Source organism: Apus apus, chromosome 1 (genome assembly GCF_020740795.1).
Source record: "Apus apus isolate bApuApu2 chromosome 1, bApuApu2.pri.cur, whole genome shotgun sequence".
In the NCBI taxonomy this organism is placed as follows: domain Eukaryota; kingdom Metazoa; phylum Chordata; class Aves; order Apodiformes; family Apodidae; genus Apus; species Apus apus.
This window is the reverse complement of record NC_067282.1, coordinates 165,739,425-165,766,799: the sequence shown is the minus strand read 5'-3', so window position 1 is coordinate 165,766,799 and position 27,375 is coordinate 165,739,425. Positions and strand designations below refer to the sequence as shown.

The following is a 27,375-nucleotide window of genomic DNA, read 5'->3' as shown; positions in this document are numbered from 1 at the left end:
TGAATATTACCATTTCTCTTAAGGAGAAGAAATTGAGAAAAAAAGGAATTTTAAAAAATAATTAAATTGTCACGTTGCCTTCAGAGACTTTTGTCAGCATATTTATCTTTAAAATCAATTAAGTTTAGAAACTATAAGGCTGTTTCTTGTCATAGGATTTGGTAAATATATAGTGTTACTACTGGGTCATTTATTAATTTATTCTAGGACAACAAACCATGACCTTTAGAAGGACCTCATTATGACACTTGAGCAAGGAGGTCTAGAGAAAAGTAATTTTCAGATCTTGACTGCTGAATCTGTACTAGAGAACCCAAATAATAAACAACAAGCCAGTTGCTACAAAGAAAAGCAATCCACTTCTCTTCCTGGCATGTGCTTAGTAGATATGAGAAGTTTTGGAGTTTTTTTTGTCTTTAAGGGAAATCAACCAGCTTTGACTCATTTAAAAGGAGGAAAGAAAAGTTCAAAACTGATAGTGTTATTCTTTGGACATAGAAAAAAAAAAAGTTTAACAGAAAAGGAGAAGAATTTTAAGACAAAAATTATGAGTGTGATTTTGCAAACAAAGAGTTATTTTTCTGAGCATTAAGTCATGCAAAATCATTATAATAAATAAACAAATATCAAGTATATAAAATAATTTAGAATTAGAGCAGCTGAAAGAGGGATGTGTAATTTTGTTGGGTTTTTTTTAAGCTAATTTTAAGTATAAGTTCTCTGTGTTCCTACACAAGGATCTTCCTTGAAACCAACATCAACTGCAAAAGTCATTGTTGCTTAAAAAGCTTTCTCATTCTGAGAAAGTTCTGTGTAAGCCTGGTGATCTTATGGGGAGTCAAAGATCCTGCAGTATCTTCACAGGGAGAATGAGAAAGTATGGATATTTGGAACATATTTCTATTTTGCCAAGTATATTCTGATGTCCAGGATTGTGTTTGTTTTTGAACGTTTTAAGGGCAAAGAGGTTCCAGTGTTTACTGGTGTGTTAGTGTATGTACAGACGTTTCACTTACTCCTATTGAAAGACAATTAATATGGTTTTAAGGGCATGAATATGACAGTTATTGTTTATAAATTGTGCTTTTAAAATTACTTAGGAAATGCTGTGTAGTGCATACAGCTCAGTATTTAGATTTGCAGGGAAGGCAGAAATATTGCAGATTAGCATGTTAGGCTACGAGTCCATAGGCCTAATGAAAACCTTTCAGCAAAAGTTCAGTGCCAAGTAAAATTAATAATGAGGTTATGAACAGACCTAAGAGCTGCAGATAATTTCAATAAAACCTCCTGAGGCTTCTTTTTTGACACAGAGATCCTTTTGAGCAAAGAATAACATTATCCTTTTAAACCCTTCTGCTCAGGCTGGAAAAGACTAAGAAAGGAATGGGAGACATGAGGATGTTACTGTGGCTCACCAGAATTTCATAAGGGTATCTATTTTAGGCTCATGTGAAAGCTGTAGTTTTGAGGTCTTCATTAATCAGTAACAGCAGTGTAAAATAGAAAGATGGAAAATAATTTAGTTGGAAAGTTCAAAGATGTAATCATGATCCTTCTGGTCACCTTTTTTAATGTGGGAGTTTTGTTCCCATTAATCTTCTTCTCTCATGTTCCTTGCAAATTGTTGTGAATGGGTATGTCCTTGCCCACAAGACTGATATCATCTCCTCTTTCCAGTTTTTCTGGAAATCACTGTTTATTCACAGTGTTTGAAGAATTCGCTCAAAATGCAAGAAGGGTAATTTTTAAAGCCATAAGGTAGAAGAAGAGTGTACCTAACGCCTGAAAAAAATAAGATTTTTATGAATAACCCTCTGCTCACTGAGAATATTTATACTGTAGGCAGAAATACTCATTTGAGGTCATGTCTATTCCTTAAGGCTTGGTGTATTTCTCTTTAGGACCATGCACATGTAACTCAACATGAGGACATTATGTATATATGTGTTGTAACAGTGACACATAAGCAAGCAAAGATTATAAAGAACAGTAAAGTATCAGTGATACCTAACATGTCCCTGATATTACGGCTAAATTAAGACTTAAAGGCATAAACATGTATAGCTATAGGTATGTACAGAGTTGTTTCAGTGTAAAACTGTTGTAAAACCGGTCTAAAACCACAGTGTTTTCAGTTCTCTTTCTTTTTTTTTTTTATTATTTTTTTAAATAGAAATAAGGAATGGAAATTTGAAAGCCATTTTAGGGCTGTTTTTCAGTTTATCTCGGTATAAACAGCAGCAACATCATCAGCAACAGTACTACCAGTCTTTGGTGGAGCTACAACAGCAAGTCCCTTCACCTCCAGCTGAAAGCAGCCAGTCCAAAACGCACCAAGATATGCAGTCGAGGTAGGTTAAGAAGTTAATTTTCTCAAGCGCAAAAACTTTTTATTTGTCTGTTTGAAAAATACAAGGTTTTGCAGAAAAAGACTTCAAAGACTGACTTTTTCCTTTTTTTAACTATATTTTCAATGGATATAGGAAAACAGTATCTTAAGTGTTTGTTCAGTATTAAACTTTTATGTCTTGAAGGTAAAGCTAGAGGGAGAGCAGAAAGCATTCCCAATTAAATTTAGTTCCAATTCTAATTAATTTTTAGGCATTCTTTCACTTTACTACTAGTTTTACTGTGCTTTGCCTAATAAGAGATAGTCAGCACACCATGAGTGTTATTTTAATGTTTTCCAGTTCCACATGTAAACAAACAATTTGAAAAGATTAGCAGAATACATGGGGAAAAGGCATAATTAATAATTTCATTTGTTTGTTCTTGCATCCCCACGAGTTCTGTTTTTTAGTATCTAATTCTATTTGAATGTTTTTTTGCAAGGGAGGAGGAATGGTCTTAATCTAGTTGTTTCTTTTAAGTGGTTGGTTTATGATTTACTTTTAGGAAAGCAAAGCATGGAGCAGAATCCTTAATTGTTGAATTACATTTTCAGAATGAAGCTGAAAGCATATTTTAAAAGGTAGTTGCTTACTGGCCATGGCAAACGAATCAGTTTTAAATACAAATATCTATTTAAATTGAAAGAGTATTGGCAACTTTATTGGAGAAGTTAAATAAAGTAACTGATATGTAGGACTATGTAAAGTGTAGTTCTTGAATAAGAGTTTTATATATTGCTCTGATGGGTTTAATACTTGATTTGTTTAAAATACATTGCATACTTAGTGAACAATTGTATGTCTAGAATGTGATAAATCGGTGATCTAGGATGGATTAAAGGTTTCAGAGTACAATAATGAAATTTTGGTTCTTGAGTTCATTCATACCTAAATTACACTTCCATGTTTATAATAAATATATTTCTTCTTCAGCTGAGAAAACTTTGCACAGTTCAGCTTAATAGAAATCTTTGTTTTGAAACTAGTAAAGTTGTAAAAGTATGTGTATAGGAAAATGCTGGTGATGGCATTTTAGCAACCTCATTTTATACAAAAATCAAGCATTTATATTGAGCATTACAATGTGAAATGCATTTTTTTTCTTCGCTACTGAAAAATAATGTCTTTAAATGTTTTATGTGTGGCATTTTACTTTTAAAATAATCTAGCGAATTATGGTATGATCCTAGAAGAATCTGACCACTCTCAACATTTTCTGAAGTTGATTTTCTGTTTTCTGAAGGATATAAAATACTGCATAAGAGGCAATAACATCTTGCTATTCAGAAATTAAATATTTTTTCCTATTATAAGAAAGATGTTTTGAATGTAGGTCTACAAGTTTTCACTTCTTTAACCAGTGGAATTAAGGGTTTACCCAGCTTCATGTAAATACCTTTCGTTATTGTTTTTTGTTTATAAAATAACAGAAGCATTTCCTGTTTTTTGATTTAGCCTTGGTGGATTTTTAATAAAAAAAATAGTTACCGTGTTCCATTATACATCAGTACTTTCACAAGACATTCTCTTTGTCCAAAAGAGTTTTAAGCAAAGCAGTTGTGTATTTGGATGACAGTGATTGCACACTAGGCCTTTATCTGCTCAGGAATGGAAGGCAAAGAAGGGATTAATTTTTTTATAAAGCTTTCTTTTCATTGTAGTTCCCCAAGATTTCATGGTCCATCAGTGCCTGTTTGTCCTCTTCTACTTTGCTATGTTTAAATATACTTCATTAAGAATAAAAGCAATGATTCCATGTCCAGAATTCCAGCATTCATGCCTTCATAAAGTGACATCTCAGGCTCATTTAACAAGATTTTTACTTCCATTGGTGTGCTTTAGGCCTTCTACTTTAATGCCGGGAGTCTAAAATAATTTCATTCTTTGATTAAATTTCTATCTGTAGCTATGTTTCAGCTGCAAAATGTTTCTATGTAAGAAATTATTACACCAAGATTGAAACCATCTTTTTAATTTCCTATCTATAAACTGGAAGCAAGAATTATTCTGCTTGCTTTCACATATACAGAAATTCAGTGTTTATCACCATAAACTTCTGTCCTTTCTCAAATAATATTTTTTTCTCTATCCATATGTTTTGCAGTAGGGGCATTAAGAATAAAGAAAGATCCCTACTTGTAAAACCTTTCCTCTGTATGAAAGACCTTCTGCTACAGATATGTCCAGAATTCTGAGCTGCTAGCAAAACAGGAGCTCCAGGACCTAGAAACAAACAAATACGGAATATTTTTTAATACTAAATGGCTTTTTCATCACTGTTCTGAAGTAATATTAGGTAATTAGCATAAAATAATATGTTCCCTTTTAAAAAAATTAGTACACTTGAAAAACAGGCTTTCCACAAATAGATGGGAACTCTATGTGGTGGACTTAGTAACCCTTCTTCTCATACCAGTCATTTAATTTAATTTAATTTAATTAATATTTTTTCCCATCAAAGCAAATATTTTTGACAATAACTCAAAATAATTTGTCAAAAAACTTTTTGATTTTGAGCTGTTAATGAGGAAACAAAAGATCCTATTTAGAAAGAAGACAAAATATGAAGTTAAGAAAATAAAATATGCCTGTGATGAAATTCCTCCTGCCTGCTTTTTTTGCTCTCAGGAATGTGGACAGAGAGCTTACATGACTCCCAAGAGTAGACAGATTTCTATGATATTATTGTTTTCATGGCAACTGTCTCAGTATTAATTACAGAAGGAACCAAAATAACCAACTGATTTACAGGGCAGGAGTACATGATCTAAAAGGTCCTAAGGAATTCATATAGCTTCTCCATGGGACACTTGAGACTTTTAGGTATTTTTGCCAGAAAGCAGTTTCATACTTAAAACTTCCTCTTTCATTAAACAAAGAGTATTGAAAAGTGATAAAATCTAAAATGTACAAAAATGTCACATTCTTCTCATTTTCCATGTGAAATTATTAATTCAGTAATAGATAATCTTACTGTTTACAATAACAGCAATTTCTTTCTTTTTTTTTTTTTTTTTCTAAAGTACTGGTGATAAAGAGAGCTATTTTATCCTATCATAGAGGATGTTAATGCTTAAGGCAATTTTTTATTGTAGGTTTTTTCATGCAGCTATGCCTCTTATTATTATCCTGTTGTAGTTCTGAATATGCTTTTTAAATTCTTAATGCTTTCTGTCTTCTAACACTTCATCCTCTGAAAATTGTTGATGAGTAGAAACCTTAAGGCAGCAAATACATGGTGAATATGCAGGGAAAATTATTTGGCAAGCACACAGGACAGATTATTTTCCATTAATTTAGTCTGCAGTCGTTTATTACTTAGAAATTGTTCTTTGAGATTTTTGAGAGGAACAGGAAAAATCATCATTCTATTAGGCAGAAATCAGATAATGAATATAGTAGCAAACAGATGAATGGCATATTCATCTTTATTCAGTAATGACAAAAGTCTTCAAAACTAATTTCAGTAAATGGTGAAGTGTATTGTGAAAATTATGCTCTGATACTTGTAGCATTTTATTTTTCTTGAAGACTCATATATTTCAACTATGTTAGATGCTTGACAAAAAACCTGTCATTCTGAGACACTATATACCATGACGTGTTTGGTATGTACCTGTTTGTAAGTGTGCAGACATGCAAGCAAATCCAAAGCATATATACTGAAAAAAGTGAGCGCTTTTTATAAACTTTGTACTTATTTAAAATGTCCAGTGAGCAATCACATTTCATGTTATAATGTAAGTCTATAAGAATATACCTTTGTAGTTGAAGTCACTTTAGGTTAGATTATTCCATTGGGAAAATTATCTTCTTCATTTCTTCCCCCTGAAGTATAGTAAGTATATTTCTCAACTTCAACTTTATTTCCTAGGAGGTAAAAAGTCTTATGTGCTCTATTAAATTAGTATGAAAAGGTTATGCTGTCTACTGTTTCAGAGAGAAATACAGATTATACACAGGGAGATAGAAATACCTCTGAGAAGTCACATAGAAGATGGTCCGGATACAGCAATGGTAGCATCCAGGCTCTGGTGAAAACAAAGTTTTGTCATTGTATGTGCAGGGCTAGTGTGTCACCCTTCTAATTTGAGAAGGTGGTCCTGATGATGGTGATGATGATGCTGACAATGATGGTACTGTCATCCTGATTTCCAGATTATGGTGTCTATAATAATGATCAATATTTGTGATCATTACTGGGTCTGATTCCATTCCACATACTTCCATTGAAACCAACCTGCTTTAGTACCAACCTGAAAGAAGGAGGGTTCGGGACCTTTGTCAACAAAAGCTGAAACGGTCTTTACATGGTCTCCCACAGCATCCTTGTAGCCATACTGAGGAAGTGTGGTCTAGATGATCAGGTATTGAGGTGGATCGTGAACCAGTTGAAAGGAAGAAGTCAGAGAGTTGTGGTCAATGGGACAAATTCTAGTTGGAGGTTTGTGACTAGTGGAATCCTTCAGGGGTCGGTACTGGGACCGGTGTTCTTCAATGTTTTCATCAACAACCTGGATGACGGAACAGAGTGTGCCCTCAGCAAGTTTGCTGATGACACTAAACTGGGAGGAGTGGCTGACACACCAGAAGGCTGTGCTGCCATTCAGCGAGACCTGGACAGGCTGGAGAGTTGGGCGGGGAGAAACTTGATGAAATTCAACAAGAGCAAGTGTAGAGTCTTGCATCTGGAGAAGAACAACCCCATGTGCCAGTACAGGTTGGGGGCTGACCTGCTGGAGAGCAGTGTAGGAGAAAGGGTCCAGGGGGTCCTGGTGGACAGGAGGATGACCATGAGCCAGCCATGTGCCCTTGTAGCCAGGAAGGCCAATGGCATCCTTGGGTGTATTAGAAAGAGTGTGGTTAGTAGGTCCAGAGAGGTTCTCCTCCCCCTCTATTCTGCCGTGATGAGGCTGCATGTGGAATATTGTGTCCAGTTCTGGGCCCCTCAGTTCAAGAAGGACAGGGAACTGCTTGAGAGGGTCCAGCACAGAGCCAGAAAAATGATTAAGGGAGTGGAACATCTCACTTATGAGGAAAGGCTAAGGGAGATGGGCCTCTTTATCTTGGAGAAGAGGAGACTGAGGGGCAACCTCATCAATGTTTACAAATAAGTTAAGGGCAAGTGTCAGCAGGACAGAGCCAGGCTTTTCTCAGTAATGTCCAGTGATAGGACAAGGGGCAATGGGTGCAAACTGGAACATAGGAAGTTCCACGTTAACATCACAAAAAACTTCTTTACTGTGAGAGTGACAGAGCACTGGAACAGGCTGCCCAGAGAGGTTGTGGAGTCTTCTTCTCTGGAGACATTCAAAACACGCCTGGACACGTTCCTGTGTGATGTGCTCTAGGTGATCCTGCTCTGCCAGGGGGGTTGGACTAGATGATCTTTTGAGATCCCTTCCAACCCCTAAGATTCTGTGATTCTGTGAAACAGGCACCAAAAAATGTTATTAGGACTCTCAAGGTTCTTAGCCAGGTTGTTTTTATATGTTAAACAAACAGAAGCCCCAGGGGAAGGTTAAAATCCAAATATCATGAGACTGGCAGGATTAGGTTTGTGTAGAAGTGGCAGGCTAGTTGTCCTTGGATGACTTTGTAATCAGTGTCTCCTACAGAAGACAACACAGATTAGGAATGTAATTAAACTGATTTCTGGTGGATCCTCTCTCCCTTTGCTGTGAAGTTAGCATAGGGGAATAATGAAATTTCTACAGCAGGCTCCTAACAAAGTTATCTAAAGTTGGTGAGTGTGTCAACACTTTAACATTTCTGATTCCATGTAATCTGTCCATAAACAAGCTCAGAATTTTGAAAATTGTGCTCACAGAAGAGGAGCAAGTTTATGGATGTAAAAGAGTATCATTGGCCTATCTAATCCTAGGGCCAACAGCAATATTTTAAATTAAATGTTGTCCTGATTTGAGCCAGGATTTATGGTAAGTGAATTTTCATTGCAAAGAATCTGCTTTATTTATTGGGGATTATAGTTTCCTATCACTAAGCACAAAATCACTTAAAATTATATAGAAATTTAGTGTGAAAATGTATGATAAATAATAAATGGTAACTTAAGGGAGACACTGGCTTTAGATGTGATTTCTGATTTCTTTTTATCCTAAAATTTCCTGTATTCTTTCATGACTAAATGTAGGAATTGAATACTTCAAAATCTGAGGTAGGCACTTCGCTCTTTCATTATGACTGTTGCTGCTTTGAGATGTAGTTAAAATAATACAGTGCTGGTGGCCTTATTTATATCTGTCAGTACAGAGAGATGACAACAATGGTTACATTATATTTTTATGCTTCGCTTTGCTAGTGGATTCCATTATCACAGCAATACATCTAAACTTTCTGCAGTGATGATCTTTCAACCACCCAGATACTAAGAGGAAACACATGTGGATGAAAGAAGTTCTGTCTCATTTATGAATTAGGCAGTAACTGGTTTCAGTAAGCTGTCAGCAAAATTCCCTGAGACGGACAAACTATTTTATCACGTACAGGAATGATGAGCACAGCTTGAGGTCCAGATGGATTTTGTTAAATTTGTTATATTAAAAGAGCACCCTGGTTTTCCTAGGCATATAAACAAAGTTAGGTAGCTGATTTCGATAGGCAGTTGCATATATAACTACTGTGATGAACTGGGTTTCATGTTGCCTCCTGCTCAGAAGTACTAAGGAAAAAATGAAGCATATTGGACACACAGCTTATGCTGTATGAAATATATTAATGCAAATGTAGTGGTTATGATTATGAATTTAAATAGATCCATGCCAGAATACTGGCAATCCACACACCAATCTTGGTTACGCTACTCTCAATTTAGAAAACGGCCTTTGTTGCACTGTTCTTGAGGCTTAAAATATAACCTTAACAATCAGCACGAAATACATTGCAGTGACATAGCTCAAAAAATGGAATGTGTAAGGTTGTGTGCCTGCCTTGGTTCATGGAAAGGAAAGTAATGAACCAAGTCTCTTTGCTGTCCTTAGCTCTTGCTGTTGCTAATCGCTTGATTTTCATGAAGGAAACAAGTAGGTAGTTCCTGCTTTTCCCACTACAGAATCATTATTTAATGACTGCAAAGAAAGAAAAATTAGGATAAGGTTTATTTCTTGTTTGTCTTCTCTACTTTCTAGTAAGGGTCTAAGCAAACAAACTGCTGTTAGCCTAATCTGATGTATTTTTATGCATTGGGGAGATGATATAGAATGAATTGCTTAATGTGATTGCTACAGGATCTGCAGCAGCCAACCTTCAAACAGATCTTAGAGATTTAATTTTACTTTAAATGAGCTATCTTTCTATCTTGAAAATCAGCTTTGGGCTCATTTTGTTCTGCTTCTCAATGGTGCAGTCATTACAGTCCTCAGGGTTCTGAACAAAAGGAACTCTTTCATCTTCATTGTCCTCAAGTCCAAGTAACTAGTCATAATGCAAGCAACTAGTCATAGTCCAAGTAACAAGTCATAGTATCTCTGCATATCAATTCAATCAGTTAACTCTGTACCTAAGCAAATGGAAGATATTTAATAGGTGTGAGTTGCATAAATTAGAGATTTGTTCCTGTGATAAGCACTTTATAAGTCATCAAGAAAACTGGCTCTTCTTGCACGTACCATTTGCTTACCTCACAGAACTATGAAATTAATTTACACATTTGATGTACCTGTTTTTATACGCTGGGAATTACTGCAGTTTCAGGAGTTTTCTAGGCTAGAGCTATGTTATATTGACAGAGCAATATGTAAAAAAAACACCTCGATAACCTGCTACATATTAATATTACTTCCAAAGTTTCATTATCAATTATTTTCATTTTTCTTCCATTAATTCACCTTAGTGGCTATATTTTGAAACAGCATGGAAAGATGGCATCAGCTCTATTAAATTTCATCACACATACTTCTGTTTCTTTGAGAGACTTAGAAATTGCTGTACACAAAAAGGTTACTTTTTGATGATGGCAAATGACTAACCTTTCTAATAACCTTCATACAGAAAAGGCAGAACAATCAATTTTTTACATACTTCTCACTCACATCCCAGTTTTTCTAAGATAAGAAAGAAGTAATAACATTTGTTAAGCTTAACATAGGGGGAAAAAAACAGCTTTCAAAGTGGACCTTCAATTTCTAAAACAAAGTATTTTCTATAGCTATAAGATAATATAGTACATACTAGATAGAAAACATAAAAGCATAAATTATACAGCATTTGAGAGTATCTCAATAGATTTTAAGATTTTTGTTTTAATATTTCATCTCTTATTTAAACATTTTACTACCATCATCTCAGAAACTGCTTATATCTATTACCTTCTTACATAATTCTGTGAACTGGATGCTGAAACACCTGTCCTTTACTGGTTGGTACTTGCCCTTGTGTATTATTTAGTATGTTCTGCAGTCCTTTCTTTCTGCAAAGTACCTGATGTTTGTCTGAAAATTTCTTTAGGAGCCTGTGACATGTAGTTACACTGAGTTTTTCTATGTATAAATTACCCCTGGCATATGCTCAAGGAGGATACTTCTTTCTCCGCCTCTTGTTCTGGTAGCATCTCAAAATACAGCTGTCATTCTTTCTCCTTGTCTGTTTATACAGTTTTCAAAATAATGTTTTAATTCAGTTTACTGACAGTTTTAATCCTGACCATTTCAGATATTGTCTTTCACCTTTCTCCTTTGCCACTCATGGGTTTTTATATTTCAATTTTGATGAACTTTGGCCATAATTTTCACTGCTGCTAATTCAGATCATGTAGAATTTGACAGAGAATATTCCATTCACCATTGCAGCATTTTAATCCAACCTTTTACATATTTCCTTTCAAAGGAACAGAAGCTTTGCAATATGCTTATCTGCCCTTCAACCATTCTTTGTTGCTTTACTCCCACTCTCCATAGAGATTCATTAATTCTTCTCATTCTCTAAAAATAAATTTGGATTGAATTGTGTCCAAGCATTTTTTCCTTTCTCAGGTCTCCCATCTATTATATTCTGATGTCTTAAGATTTCTTTAATTTTATATATTTAGCAAGTAGAACATAAATGTAATGTTCCAGGGTAGCCATAGTGAACTGTTGCAGTCTTCATTCTTTCTTTTTACCTATGATTAATTTTCTTACCTATTCTGAAGCAAAATACTCTATCCTTATTACTGTTTATTTCTTGATAGATCCCTTGATAGCAATGTGTGACTCAGCCTTTTCCTTGCATTCTTGCATTCATTTAAGTCACAGTTGTATGTTTATAACAGTACACTTTGCAGCTGTGGAAGAGAAGATAACTTTGTCTCTTCTTAGACAAAAAATAATTACAAATTCACACACTTCCAAAGAAGCACAGGCAGTGCTGTTTGTAGCAATTAGTGCCCATGGAGAATGGATTAAAATAGAAATTAAAAAAAAGAGCTTTCATTATATTTAAAATTCATTACACTTAGAAGAGATAAATTAGCAGCTTAGGAAAATCATTTATACATGTCTTTGAGTTTTGAGCTGCATTTTTGAAAATGCTTATGGGAACATAGCTGGAATGTTGGTAGGAGGTACTGTAATTTATTTGTGTTGTGTAGTGTCAATAGGGAAACCTAACAAAATGGACACAAATGTACTTTAATACCTTAAATACAAGCAGCCATACTGTGTGTTAATTGTTTGATGCAGGTTTATAGCAATTACAACTATATCTTAGGATATGTTGATCAGTGTGGGTTCTCTGGAAAACTATGAAAGGGTTCAAAAGACAATGAGTGTTGATTTGAAAAAGTGACAGTCTCAGGCTTTCTAGCACCCCCTTTTTCATTCCCTCTAGGAGAAAACTTTGTTACAGTCTTATTCTATCAACCTGTGACCCTGTGTATCAACCTGTATATGAATAGTGGCATACATTATTGTGCAGATCATCTGAGGTAATTTTGTTCTAGTGCAAGATCATAAATATATGGGAATAAGGTCATAAAAGGGTATGATTGATCCCTGAGGTTATAGTGCTACTTCTGACAGCCTGCTGTTATTCACTTGGCTGATTTGTTCAGAAAGATAATGTTTTTTGAAAGACTGTGTATTTTGTTTACAGTGATTTACACGTCAGGTTAAGCACAGTAGTTAAGGAGCACATTTGTTGCATTGTTGTTATATTTTTTGGGTTTTTTTAAGGTGGTTGTTTTGTATATTCTTTCATTAAATTCCACAAAGTACCTATAATACAAATACTGGGACCAGGGTGGGAAGGTATGGTCACTGTGGTAGATCGTTCTTACTACAAGTCACTGTGTTTTGCAAGAACATAAATGTTGATGCAAAACTGGGCTATCAGAGTTTTGGTTTATAAACTATGAACAATGGGAAAACATTCAAAACACAATTTTACTTCTGCCTCCAAGCCTGAATCAGTTTTAGACAGAGTTCTTGTATAAGATGCCAGAAGTTCAAAGAGGAGAAAGGAGAAATGTCCCCCTGATACAGAACAGGTGACATGGTATGAGCTAGAACTGCCTGAGCCATAGACATTTCCTCTTGTGAATGAAAAAACAAATGTGTGTTTCTGTGTTAGATAAATATATATGTATATATATGAAATAAAAAATATAAAAATAGCTATAAAACACATCTATAAAATTTATAAAAATACATATTTACATATATATGTATATATAAACATGGAATCAGTCAGGCTGGAAAAGACCTGTAACATCTGTAGATATAAGCATATATTACTTCACTAAGACTGGGCTAAAAAGGCAAAAGAAATGTCTGAAAAATATTGCTTATGGGAAAATTCAGGTTTTTTTGGGTTCCTCCTCAATCTTCCTTGACTGTTCATTTGAGGAATGAGAGATGGTTTAGCTGCCCAGACTTTTTGGTATGGTGAGGGGCCTAGAAACTTTTGTTTCCTGTGGCAGCTCTCCAGGCAGGCTTGGAACGTGGAGTTGTAGAATCTTAGAATATTCTCTCTCGTGCTGTTTACCAGGCAGGCTGGTGAGAAGTATGCAACCAAGAAGTTTGTTCAACAAATAAATAAATAAAAAATGTTTTCAGCACAATCAAGATGTTCTGGGGAAAAATTTCCATTTACGTTTCATTACTTTTAATCTACTTTTGTTATAAGGGAATCATTCTAGTAGAAAAGTCTCAAACAGTTCTGAAGTGCAATCACCTTAGTGACACAAATGCACTTTGTAAGATCAGCAGTATATTAAAAGTCAAGTATGCCAGTAAGCTAGCATACTACAAACCCCTTTGCCTTTTGTCTAATTTTAACAGATAACATTGCTGGCATTTTAGAACCACCATGTAAACCTTAACATATAGGAAAAAGACAGTGTGGTGTAATGTGATCCTTTTGATCTTTTGAAAGATGGTTAATAAGAAGGAGACAATATTCAGGGTGACACAGCATGGGTTACTTTTTGAAGAAGGAGATTAAAATATTTAGGAACAATTTCTTTACTTAGGAAGAATTTCTTTACTGAAAGAGTGGTCACACACTGGAATAGCCTGCCCAGGGAGGTGGTTAAGTCACCATCCTTGGAGGTATTCCAGAAATGTGTAGATGTGGAACTTCAGGGCATGCTCTAGTGGCTGAGATTGTAGGGGTTTTTACGTGGGTGTTATTTGATGGTGTTTGCGTATGTTTGGGGTTTTGTTGTGTGTGTTGTTGTTTCACCTTTTTTTGTGATGGACTCGGTGATCTCTTTCCAGCAATGACTATTTTGTGATACTGTGATTTTCAGCTTGATTCATGCTCTGTATCCAGGTTTATAGGAGCTCCATCCTTCAGATTGATATGGTACACAAACTTTCAAAGAGCTGCTTTTTTTCTAAATATACCATGCTAGTTGTATAGCAGCAAGACAGACTTTCTGGCAGTTTAGTTCAGTGTTGAGCTGTCACTTGGGTTTGCTTTTCATCTTTATTCTTATTTGCCCATTTGAGTTGAGTGTTTCACTTCGTTTGCAGTGGGGGGGCATTTAAGAACCTTTAGTACTGTAGCTTATATTGGCTTCCTAGATTCCCCTGCACCTTTTAGAACCATTTCTTAATCCCTTTACCCTTTCTGCAACTGCATGCCCTCCCTCCATCAATTCCCCATCTTGATGGAACATGGTGCATAGCTCCCCAGCAGAACTGACTGTTCTGCAAGACCATATGTCACAACAGAGCCCTGGTTCCTGCAACCAGTGTAGCTGTAGAACAGCTGTGGTATTCCCCATCCGGTCCTCAGAGTCAGTACAATCTCTAGGATCTCTGTACCTTCCTTCTCAATACTGCCCCAACTACCTCTGTGCTGAACTGCCTTTCTGGGTAGTCTCAACATGTTTATTCCATTTTCTCATGAAATTTAATCAAGGGAGCAGTGACAGAAATTAACCGGTATCATATCTGATAGGTTGACTAGAGTTTCCCGGGTTTGCAAGAGAAAATATGGGGCCTAGATTTCTACCTGGAATCCAGTTTGCAGAGTCTTGATTATTCCTAAGTATTTGGGATGAGATGAGTGTATACCATCTTACCTCTTTGATTTGCTTGACCAGGAGCATCTGCCTTCTCTTCCTCTAAGCATTAGGTGAAACAGGAGAATTCAGCATAATGCCAGAGGCCAGAAGGACTGTTCCTGGCCCAGGTCCAGTGCTGTGATGGCCCTGAGGACTGCAAGGCAGGTCTGTAGTTCCAGAAGCAGCAGGGTTTCCTGCTGGCTCAGTAGTCAGAGTTGGTCTCCTCCTTAGTTTGTGTGTCCCATTCCTGCCAGTGCAACCTGGCTGGGCTTTGCAGGCAGCTGCTGTGGCTCCTCTGAGGAGTCAAAGCTGTGACCATGTCAAGGAAGGGTGGGAGTATTATGGCAGAGGAAGGGGTCTTGGAAACAGATGGCTGAGAACTAGAAGCCTTGAAAATCCCTCTTTCCAAATGTCTGACAATTAAATCCTCCCTGTCCTAAATACTGTAGTGTTAAACTTCTACTGTGCTACTTTAATAGAGGCACATGTTTAGTAAACTTCCGTGTGGATCTAGAAACATAAAAAAATACTGTTTTAAGCAAAACAGAATTTTCTGACTGCCAGATATCACCCACAAACAATTACTTGGTAAGATAAAGGGCAGCAGGTAAATATTTGTTTATGTGTTTAGAAGACTGGATCGACTTCAGCCGTGTTGCAGTTTACATCTGTAATAGTGGAGCCTGCAGTTGGAAAACAGGCATCTGTGCGAAACTTTAATGGTTCCAGCATATCCAGTGCTAACTTTTAAGGAAAACCAAAAGTCATTAGGAACTTGATGCACCTGGTTTATGAGCTGTTAATGTTCTCTTTTTCTTTCTAATTTGTCACATTACTTTGGAAAATAAATTTACCCAGTGACAGTGCAAATGATACTTTACTGACGTTGACATATCCATCAATGCCTTTCAAGCCCATCTGGAAAGTTTGAAAACAGTCTATAAGCTGACAATTCATTAATTTGCTAGTGGATGAAGTCCCAAGTAATAGGTGTGGAATAAAAGCATTCTAGCAAGCATTTGCAGATAGGTGTTTCATGTATTTATTGCTACTAAAAAGGAGAAAAAAAAAATAAAAAATGCCATCTGTCTGTGGGCTAATGTATCAACAACTTGGCCGTGTCACTGCTATTAAGTTATTCGATCATCCACTTACTTTGGAATGGTATTGTTTGAGCTAGAAGGCTACAATACACTATGGCAATGCATCCTATTCACTCTATTTTTCCAGCTCACTGTCTGTGTTGATTGTATCATGCATCATTTTACCTTTTACAACATAACTGCATTAAGGTTTTCTTTGACATACCATATTTCTGACCAACTTCTTAGTTTAGTCAATGGAGATAAGCATTTCTAGATTCCTTCATTTTAAGTATGTTGAAAAAAACCATGAGGGGAAGATCTTATCAAAAGGTGGACTATTGGGCTAGGCACAAATTTAACAACTTCAGCAAAACATCTTATGTCACATTTGCATCATAAGTCCAGACATTATTATGAAAGATAGCTGTAATTTAATATACTATTTACCAGATAGATTAAAATATATAAATTGTAATTACTATTCTACTATTATAATTTATTATAATTCCCACAGAAGTTATGGTCATATCAAAAAGCACTTTGTCAGAATTACTGTGAAGATAAATGGCAGAGAATTGAATGCTGCTTTTGTGTATTGAATGATTCCTTTTTGCCTTCTTAAGACCGAAGTATTGCCTGGTTTTTAATCTCATCGTATGCACATGTGCCATATGTAATTGGCAGGCACAGAGACAATGCTGAACCTTTCATTGGGGTTTAATTTGGTAAATTAACAATAATCATGCATCCCATTGAAGTCTCACATTGTCCCTTGGTTTGTGCCTTCCTGTTGCCCTCCTTCAGAACTTCTGTGCCAGTATGGCAAGACCTTCCTCCCTTGTGGGCTTCTCTCCTCTGTTCTAGGCTCAGGCTATCTGCTTCAGTGCGCTAGCAGAAATTGCTTAACACTGTTCTGGTAGACTTAATACCATCAGGGGTTTCTTCTAAGTGCTGCCAGTCTATAAAGCTGGGACCAAAGCATTGGGATTTTGGTTGCTACTCAGAAGAGTTACTGGAAGATGCAGAGCTGTGAAAGACAAAAGCAATCTGTGCCTATCAGAGTTTCTGCTTCTCAGTTCTCTGTGACTTACTTAATAATGCAAGGAATTTGCAATTGTGATTGCACCTGGCTTAGGTACCTGTCTATACCCTCAGGCTCTGTGGATTCCAAAGGGTGCACCTGTTCACAGTAACTGAAATTACCTGGCAAGGAGGCCTTATCTTGGCCATACTTTTGTTATATCCTCTATGCAAATATCGAATGAAACAGAAGAAAAAATTTGCTATGTAGTAATGACATATTAATTGGCATCAAGATGAATGCACTTCTCTTGGCCCTGTAGCACAGAGTATCTTCTGTTGCAGAAACACTTCTCAGATGCCTTAATAGACAAAGATGTATTTTCGTGAGGAATTTAACAGTGAGTCTGGGCTTTCCTGATGAAGCCTGTGGTTCATTGCCTAGGTCATGCATCAAAAACATGACCTGTGCTGCTGTAACAGTAATGAAAATGATGATTGGATGCTTCTTCCATGTAGCTTTACTGTCAGGAGGGTCACCTTTCTTTAGCAGGAATATTTCTGAGTCCACACGGGATCTGGTATAGCAAATTCATTCCTAACTGCCAGACTGTGAACCCAGTCAGGTTGCTGGAGAAAGTAGTGGCTGTATATTTGTGATTAGCACTTTTTGTGGATGGGGGAAAAAAAAGGACACAAAGTTTTGGGGTTCACTCCGTGTGAATAGAGCCAGACTTCAGTCACTGGAACTTTACTCACATTTTCTATTCCTAGGATTATTTCTAGCAAATGGGTTATAACAATATCAATTATTTCATAATCTGTGCATCGCATCTCATAAAATTCTGCCTGTTTGCATTATTTCATATTTTTGCCAGTAAATTTGTGTTTTCTATCCATGTTCAATTTGCATTCATTAACTCATAGTTTGCTGATAAGTGTGTTCTTTCTATACATGTTCAAAGAAATTCTTTAATTCAATTTCTCTGTTTCTTCTCATGCAGTCTCACAGCCAGATATGCAACTCAGTCTAATCACAGTGGAATTGCAACCAGTCAAAAAAAGACTTCTAGGTCAGTTAAATATCTCTAATTTATTGCTTGTTAGTGATACTCAAGCAAGTATATGGCCACTGATATTCTATCCTTTGGACATAAGCAGATGTTAAAAAATATGTATTTATGTTATGTGTGCAAGCTTTGCAATAACAAGCTTTGCCACGGGAAAGCCTTGTATGGACTGGAAGGAGATGATTTGTACTGTATATAAGTAATCTTTCTGGTTGTTATGTATCCTGCATCTTTGTATCTTGCATGTGAAATATTGGATATGAAGGATTAGTTGGTGATTTTAGTGCTCTCTACTCTCTGGTTCAAATCCTTACTTTAGATATGAGTGAAAAAAAGTTTGAGAGTCCATACCAATTCCCACTGGATGTTTTGCGTGTAACAAATCCACTTGAGAAGTTGAGTTTACAGAGCCAAGTTCATGCAGAAGCAAAATAGAGGGGAAAAAAGAACCACTTTCAGGACTTCTGCTCCATCAAGAGTAGCCTGCACACAGTCCCTACTAATTAGATGCTTTGTTTTGGCAGCGGATTTGACAGAGCTGTGTGTAGAAGCTGGCGTGTTTCAGATTTCCTCAGTGTTTTCAGTTTATTACTTCCATGAGCACTAAAATCTACAAGCCAGATTGCAGAAGACAGAAAAAGAGATCTAAAGCTTAATCTTGGTTCTAGTTTTTTTTTTTTCTTTTCTTTTATGGGGGATAATTAATGTGTTCATTAATTATACCTTTGCTGTAGTGTTCATTGGTGAGAACAATGAACTCTAAATTGCATAATCTACAATAAAGATTGCATTCTGCAGTATAGTGCACTAACAATTTCAGTTGCTGGTGATAGCTTGGAATGAGCTATACCACGGTCCAGTTGCTTTGCACCTGCATTTATAGGTCTTCAGTTTTCCTTTTTGCTGATGCTCCTGTCTTGTCCATATTCAACATGTCGAGGTTAACAGTCTTATTGTCTAATACTCTAAATCTGTGGCAGTGTTTCCGAAGGCTGTTCAGAGGTATGTGACTTGTCCCTTGTTATTCTCCTCTTTGCATTTCCTTAGCTGCTTAACATGATTCTGCAAGAGCAATTTTAAACCTGAATTCAATTAAAAAAGACAGCAAATGAGGTAAACTGGAAAGTGTGTAGAGCAGATGACCTCATGCATAATGTGCTTACCGTGGCAAGTTCTCAAATTCTGGCATGCAGAATATATGCAGAACTATTTTATATTTGAACAGAACAGATGAGTTTCCAGAGTTGCACATACCTTCTCATTGTTTTTTTCATTACCTTTGACAAATGATCTCAGGGCTCTAACTGGCTGTCAAATTAGGGTAATGAGAAGGAGCAAATGGATTTTTAAGTTTGTTTTAGTGCGTTCTTCAGGGAACAGAAGATCACTCGAATTCATGGGTCACGGTAAAGGTTAGCGTGTGTACAGCTGCAGAGCAGAGACAGTCTGCTCTGGGCTCAGCATGGAGACTAGCAGGGCAGGCTGGAGGCCAGAGTGAGCCATAAAAAGTAACTGATGCTTTCTGAGGCATAAATTGGTAAAGAAAAAGAACATGGAGCTGTTTACATATGTCTGCTAATGAAAATTAAATTATTTGAACATTTCTGTTATACCACTATATTAAAAAAAAATAAAAATAGCTTGGAAGAAATCTAACATTTTGTAATTCATTGTAGTATGTGTTTTTTTTCTCTATTCTGATGCTGCTCTTTTGTAATACAATGAAACTAAGAGAATTCATTAACTCTGGTATAATTTGCGTTGCCAGTATTAAAATAATCAAATCGTTCCAATAAGTAAGAAAGAGAAGAGAGATGTTCTCCTATGACAAAAGACTCTCGCTGATTCAAGCATTTCATTTTGTCTATCAGATAACAAAACTGGAAAGGAGTGGGGATACCCACAAAGATGCTGCAGAAATTTTGAAGTAAGCATGTATTAAAGCATCTGACATCAGAGAAGAGATTCAGCCAGAAAAAAGATACAGGTTTACAGAAGCCAGAGACAACAGTCTATGATTTTTTCCTTAGCATAGCCACACAATAAGGTTCAGATGGTGGCAGTACAAACTAACAAATGAACTGTATAGGCTACATTATACACTTCTCTCTAAAAAGTGTACCTGTATCTGTAGCATCTAGCTAAAATATGTATTTTCAATACTTTTCATTTAAAATTATAAGGTGGAAGTGCTTTAGTCAATAGCCCTCTGAAGAATAACCAAAAACTAAAAGGCCAGCTTTTCTGCTAAACACAGCTGTGAAACATTTACTAGAGTGAGAGATGAAAATATTTGTCAACTGTATTGTTGTGCTTTCTAATAAACTTCTGTAACATTTCCTCTTCAAAAGTGACAGACAGAAATTAAAGTTATTGCACTTTAGTGGTTCGTTAGGGTGAATCTGTTTTAGCAATATTAATGGTAAATGCAAAGCATCTTCTTATGTGTCTTGTGACTCTAGACATCTTTTTCCGTTTTGTGTGCCTAAGGATAAGCTTTTTTTTTCCCCACTTGTGCAGTCTAACTAATTTGAATCCTCCTGTTCATTGTTGCTTACCTGAAATAATTGTTTTCAGTTGTTAGTTTTAACTTCTGATATTTGCATACTGGCTCCTCTATAAGGTGTATTACATAAAATGAACTGATTTCTAACTATACCATTCCAGGCTTCCAGGACCCTCAAGGGTGCCAGCTGCAGGCAGCAGTACCAAAGTCCAGGGAGCTTCTAATTTAAATCGGAGAAGCCAGAGCTTTAACAGCATTGACAAAAACAAGCCTCCACAATATGCAAATGGAAATGAAAAAGGTAAGTGATTACAAGTTAGCAAGCTTACTCCACATAACATGCAACAGAAAAGAAAAGAAAAAAAACAACTCACCAAAAGAAGCCATCCACAAGGATCAAAGAAGGAAATGTAGCATCTAAACTTGGTAAGGAAGACCTATGGAGATAGGGCTCTGACTTGTAGTTGACTTGGGATTAAAGCTCAGAAGTGAAAACTTTCCAGATGTTGTATCTTATCCCTCTTTGATGGAAATATCACTGGGTAATTTTTTCTCAAGTAAAAATAAATCTGTGTTGGATGCCTGTAATCTTGGTCCATATTCCAGTCTACTCATACGCAAAGGAAGACTGCCATAAATTTCAGGGTACTTTGCATCCTAGCCTCTAATGGAGAAGAATCAGAATATTATATTTGCATCAGAATATTATGTGAGTCTATTCCTTACCTAGTGTAAGTCTCAATAGAGGATTAGAAATTAAGTCAAATGTAATTAAATTTTGCAGGGATTTGAATGCAGTGTTAAAGTTTTATTGCCTTCTTTAAATACAAACTTCCATTATGGAAACAGAGTTCCCTGGGTTCTTCCTTTTCTCCCACCCTGACACTTTTTTTCCTGGAAAATGTGGCTCTTCAGGCTTTATCTCAGAAATAATGTAAAAATGCAGCTTTCTGAGTTGTGTAACTAATCCAGTTCCTTCCCCCCCTTCTTCTTCCCTTTGTGTAATGAACAGCATTTTATTCATATCTCAGGGTTAGAATACAGTTGAAAATGATACAATATACATAGTACCCGTTTGCATCCTTGGGGTCTGTGGGAGGAACAAGTATGCAGTGAATGTTCTTCATCCAAGCAACAGGCAGCTATCCAGATTTTTTTACAAAATTCTGATGAACACTCTTTGCCCCTAGCTGTATCTGAAGATATAAAACCATCCTTTCAATAGTTATTTCTTTACTTCTACTATCAGGGTTGAATGTTTTAGATAGTTCTATAGTGGGATTTATTTTATTACGGACTTTTTTATGGCAAGACATCCAGGCTAAAACTAGAAAGAGGTCAGAGTGAAAACTAAGTAGACACTGTATAGTTCACAAATACAATAGTGAAGTTATGAAGTAGGAGATGTGGCTGCTTGAGTGAAGGTATGTACTGCAGTTTAAGTTTTAGAATTGTTTCATAATGTTGACGTAAGTTTGCAACAGAAATATGTGAGAGTGAAATGATTGAAGGTAAGACATGCTAGTAGAAATTACTATTCTTAGCTTCTTACTTGGAAACTCTCATTTGACTGCTAAGGTTTGCATTGCATTGCACATTTATGTGGCTTTTTGCATGATGGATTTCTTTATTTTCCCATTTCTTTACAGCAGAGAATGAGAACCTTGATGCGATTTTTACTGAAGTCACCAATTGCAAGAGGATAAAGGGTAGCTTTGTGTATAATCATTCAATTTATTTTACAGGATATAGAATATATAATGTTGCATAACTACGGAGTACTATATTTGGTATACTTGTTTGCTCTTTTTTCTTTATTTCAAACCAACAGAGTGGAAGGAAGAACATGGGTTTTACATGAGTTTCTAAAACAAATATACGTTTGTTTTAGACTATAAAGCAGAAGTTAACATGACTGTTGTGAGTACAAGGATAGCTAAGTTATATTCTTTATAATACCCTGAAAGAACACATGAGAACCTGTATTTGAATTCACCATGCTACTTTTTTGGCTAAAGGGAAAAGCAGCTGAACCCTACTATATTTTAAATTTAACTACTATAGTGGCTAATGTTTAAATTTTGCAATGAAATGTCCAAATAGCCTTTTTATATTTTTGTAGAAGTATTTGAGGATGTTCTGTGACTTGAGTTTTTTTGAAGAATTTGTTAGAAACAAACTTTAATCCTCACAATAGTAATAGTCATAACAACAAACACCTCTTTAAAAAATAAGTGTCACTATACACTGAAAACCTGACTTTTCCTTACAGTGTGGCACACATAATAAACCTTATATTTCAAACTTTGCTTTTGGTGCAGATGCTTGGAGCAAGATAATGTTAACAGCTTCCACTGACTGCATATACAGTCCATATACTCTAATTTCTGAGACATAGATCATACAGTAAATATAAATAGCTTGTAATTCTGCAATAGTGCTGCATTAACTGAAGCAGAAAAAGAGATGACTTTTGCTAGCTAAGTAGTCGTTAGAGTTTGGGACCTCCAGACCTCTTCAAGGGCAGACCAATTCTGGTACATTTTTCTCTGCTGTACACCTGCCTGTACGTGCTATAAGGAGACCTGAGAAGGAGACACAGCATAAGGGTTTTTTTTTAATCCAGTTATCTGTAATGCTTGAAATCCGTTCCCACATAACAGGGTTTCCAGCTCAGTCACAGTGGGGAATGGTTATATAGTCACAGAGTTAAAGGAGACCTGAAGGTGATTCAAAATAGGAGTTAATATGGGTCTTTTATTTAGTATTTCATTATTTAGTATGTCATTAATCTTATCTCCTTTGAATGTTGCTTAGGGAGTAGTTCACATAGGAAGAAACCTTGCTCCCCTGAGGGAACACAGATTTGCTCTTTGTTGAGTACAGCCCATTTTTCACGCCCAGACCCAACCCATTGCTGTGTGTGACACAGGTAACTGTGTAGCTGCAGTTAAGTCAAGAACACAGGATGCACAAAAACAATAAACATGCCATAAATTGAAACTCGTCTGTGGAGCCTTAGTGAGATGGGTTTGTTTGTTTGTTTGTTTTTTCTGGACTTTGCAGCTTACGTTTCAAAGAACACGTATTTTCCAGGTCACATCATAGGTATCTACTTCTGACTTAATAAAATTAAGTTGATAATAGAACTATGAAAATGAAACTATTTGAATAAAGCAATTATTCACATTTTTATAACATGGACACCCAGGGTGTTTTGAGTCCAGCAAAAAATAATTTATAATTCAAGTCAAATTTTATAAACAAGTATTTACACTTTAGAGCTTAGAAACATTCTGAACACTGATAAGGGTCTCTGTGTCATGGAGTTAAATCCCCTGCTTTTCATTATAATTTAATGTAAAGTGTTTTTTAAAGTATTGTCCTAAATCAGTTTCTACAGTATTTGTTTATTTTGCCCATACCAACTCTGAGAAACTCTGTCCTGGAACTCCATTGTCTAATGATGCAAATTGTCATTAAGCTGTGGTCAGTATGTACAGTAGAGCTAAATTGCCTATGTTTCCTCTGGTGCCAGCATTTTGGCAATTGTCGCTTGTGCTATTCTCCTGTGCTGATAAGGGGTAGCTACTTTCTCATGGACAGCTGGAAAAGGACAGCTGGACAAGTTGAATTATTTTAATCTCACCAGATAACCTCCTATTGCTCCAAAGATCCTCATAACAATCCCTTGCAGCTCTTCCATTTTCTACTAACCTTTTTAATTGTGAGTGACTGAAATTGGATACTCTAATCTGGGCACCTGCCTGCTACAGAATATCTAGATTATCAATACCTAATTATACTGCAAGGGGAGACCTCTTGTCACAAAGGTCCTATCTTCTCCAACAGTACAGAACACAGCAAAGGTTATAGACAAGGAGAGAGAGGAGGTCGATTATATATTGGGCCCGAATTTAACCCCTCACCTGTCCTTTATTTGTGACAGTCTATGAAAAGTGGACTTGAAAATGTCCATTCAGTCATCATGGTCTTGCTGAGTTCTGGTAGAAATATCTCTTTTTGCACTGAACACGTAGGAGTGTTACTGCTCTGCTTTCCCAGAGCAGGCTGGGCTGAGCTCAGCAGCACAGAGCTCTCAAGCAGCATTCAAAATTGTTTTCAGCACAAACTGGTTATGCATTTCAGCAATAAGGGAATTAGGCCATAAACAGAAGACTCTCATAAAATTTAGTTTATAAAAATATAAAATCCTTGTCACAGGTTGGATTCACTCCACACAAAAATCACCACAAGGTGGGGACAGATTTCATGTAACAGCTAAATCTAAGTCCTCACTGAGTGTGCAGAAAGGAGTGCATAATGTTCAGCTTCAAGTAATGCATTTGGGCTGTGGAGGGGATAAATCTTTTTATTCCACGTCTTTAGACACAGAGACAGACTCAATATTTCTTGAGAGTGTGCAGTCCACATTCTTTGGGGTAACATTAAGGATACAGTTTAAATTGAAGATTAAAGGCAAGTTAAGGTACTCTGTAACTTTTTGATGCTCTTTATGGTTTGTTATATAGGAATCAAATAAGTACCAGTGGTTCCAGGGACCTGTGATTTTTTTGCTGTGTGTGTAGTAGAACAAGCTGTTGATGAAAGAGTAAATGCTCATCTTATTACAATTTTTTCCCCCAATGAGTTTATATTATATAGCAGGAAATATGGCATGGCACACATTCTTCTTTTTAATCAGAACACTTTTTTTTTTTTTTTTTAAATAAAACTAATAGCCTGAAGTCATACAAATGTAGCAGAATTAATACAACAGAGTGTAGTGGCATCCTGCTGTTCACAAATTGTTACATCTATTCTGCATTAGCTTTACAGATTCTTACTGTGAATTGTTCTTCTCCAAAACTAATAGGATAGCTAAAGACCCCAATTCTCCTGTGTAGTTAAGGCAAGGTTAGTGCAAGGCAAAATGTGTGCAAGAATGTCCTTGTGCACGCCCAGTCCTGGGCTATCAGCCACAGGTCTTATCTCTGGTATAAATTAAGGAAGCCTGAGGGCTGCAGTAATTTCCAACAGCTGTTGTTGGCCTCAGGCTCTCTTTCTGACTTGGAGGCTCATGAGAAAAGTAGCAGGGATCCAGCTGCAATTCCTGTCTTGGTCACAAGGATGGGATCAGCTCTGCAGCTGCCCAACAAAGCTGCTCCATATTGCTACGGGGTTGCTGGGGAATAAGTCCTAACCTCACCTATCCCAAAAAATACTCTGAGGCAACCCTTACCACTTCACATTTTCTTGCCTAGTAACTGGACACAGCAGAGCTTCTGGAATCCTTATGTGAAGGTGGATTGAGTTAATTTTTGTGCTGTGGGATTTGTATGTCAGGCTGAGGAGCAGATGAAAAACTCTGGGCAGATGGAATTATACAGCATCTATTGAAGGTGGAGGTAATTGGCCTGCTGGTGTACAGCTGTCAATAGTGTTAAAAAGTGTTCCATTTCTGTCGTTTTACTTTTGTTCAGGATTTTTAAAATTATTTTTAAACTAGTGTTCAGCCTGGAGAAGAGAAAGCCCTGGGGAGACCTTCTGGCAGCCTTCCAGTACCTGAAGGGAGATACAGGAAAACCAGGGGCGAGGAGAGAGCTTCTCATAAGGGCATATAGCAGTAGGACAAGGGGTAATGGTTTTAGACTGGAAGAGGGTAGATTTAGGTTAGACATTAGGAAGAAACTCTTCAATGTGAGAGTGGTAAGACACTGGAACATGTTGTCCAAGGAAATTGTGGGTGCCCCATCCCTGGAAGTGTTCAAGGCCAGGTTAGATTGGGCTTGGAGCAGCCTGGCCTAGTGGGAGGTCTTCCTGCCCATGGCAGGCAAGTTGGAACTAGACTATTTTTAATGTCCATTCTAACCCAAACCATTCTGTGATTCTATGCTACTTAGAGAAGCAGATTTGCTATGTTTGCATTCACTTTGTTAAGGAAAAATCAGCTCCCCTTTCAGGATGGTCAAAACTCTTTCCTATGTGTATTAATGGCCTTTAGACTTCCAGCTGGGTACTCTAACCCATACCAGGGCTTTAGGGCTGAGACTGCAAGAATGAAAATAATGCATAACTTCGAACTCTGTGCTGAAAGAAGAAATGTCTTTGGTGTCCTCATCTACCATATTATTCAAACAGAGAGACTCCAAGGCATGACTTTGGCTTCATGTGTGAACATAACACATCAGACATTCATTTTTTTTTTGTTGCCATTCCATGAACTGTATTTGTATTGTATGTTTTACAGGCTTGCTTGCACTCCTGAATTTGATATATTTGTAGGCAGTCTTATGCCTAATTCACAGATAGTCCTGTGACTGAATGACAAGACAAGATAGATACACTGAGAGAAAATATCTGCTGAAATAGCTATCTAGCACATACTTGATTGCCATTACCACTTCATTTCTCTGTTGCTCCAGAGCAGTAGTGTTTAGATTCTCAGATATGTCTTGGAAATCTGAGCTTCACTAGGAGATCTTAACCCTTTTGTGCATTGGTCTCTTTTGCTTGTTAAAGCTAGATGACTTTTTGAAAATCATGGTTGTCAATTAGCACAGTTTGATTATTACAGAAAGAGTCTTATTCTCATTCATTGTGAAGATTCGCTGAAGTTCCTGGATGATGTAAATGTAGTAACAGTACCAGAGCCACATAAATGAGCCTTTGTATCCACTTGAGCTTAGAGGCCCAAAACACCTACCGCTGCTGTGTCTCTGTAGATGATATAACTCTGTATGTACTGACACTGGTAAAATTGTTGATTTATTTTTCTGCCTATGAAAGTGCA

At 36.6% G+C, this 27,375-nt stretch overlaps 1 protein-coding gene across 3 annotated transcripts in view; it reads left to right on the top strand.

Moving 5' to 3' along the window:
• Positions 1-27,375, top strand: part of NAV3 (neuron navigator 3) — a 273,171-nt gene that overhangs the window by 107,380 nt on the left and 138,416 nt on the right. For all 3 annotated transcript variants that reach the window (XM_051631165.1, XM_051631157.1, XM_051631149.1), the window contains exons 5-7: positions 2,177-2,354; positions 18,011-18,079; positions 20,744-20,883. In XM_051631165.1, the coding sequence (XP_051487125.1) occupies positions 2,177-2,354; positions 18,011-18,079; positions 20,744-20,883 (387 nt within the window). The remainder of the gene's footprint in view (positions 1-2,176; positions 2,355-18,010; positions 18,080-20,743; positions 20,884-27,375) is intronic.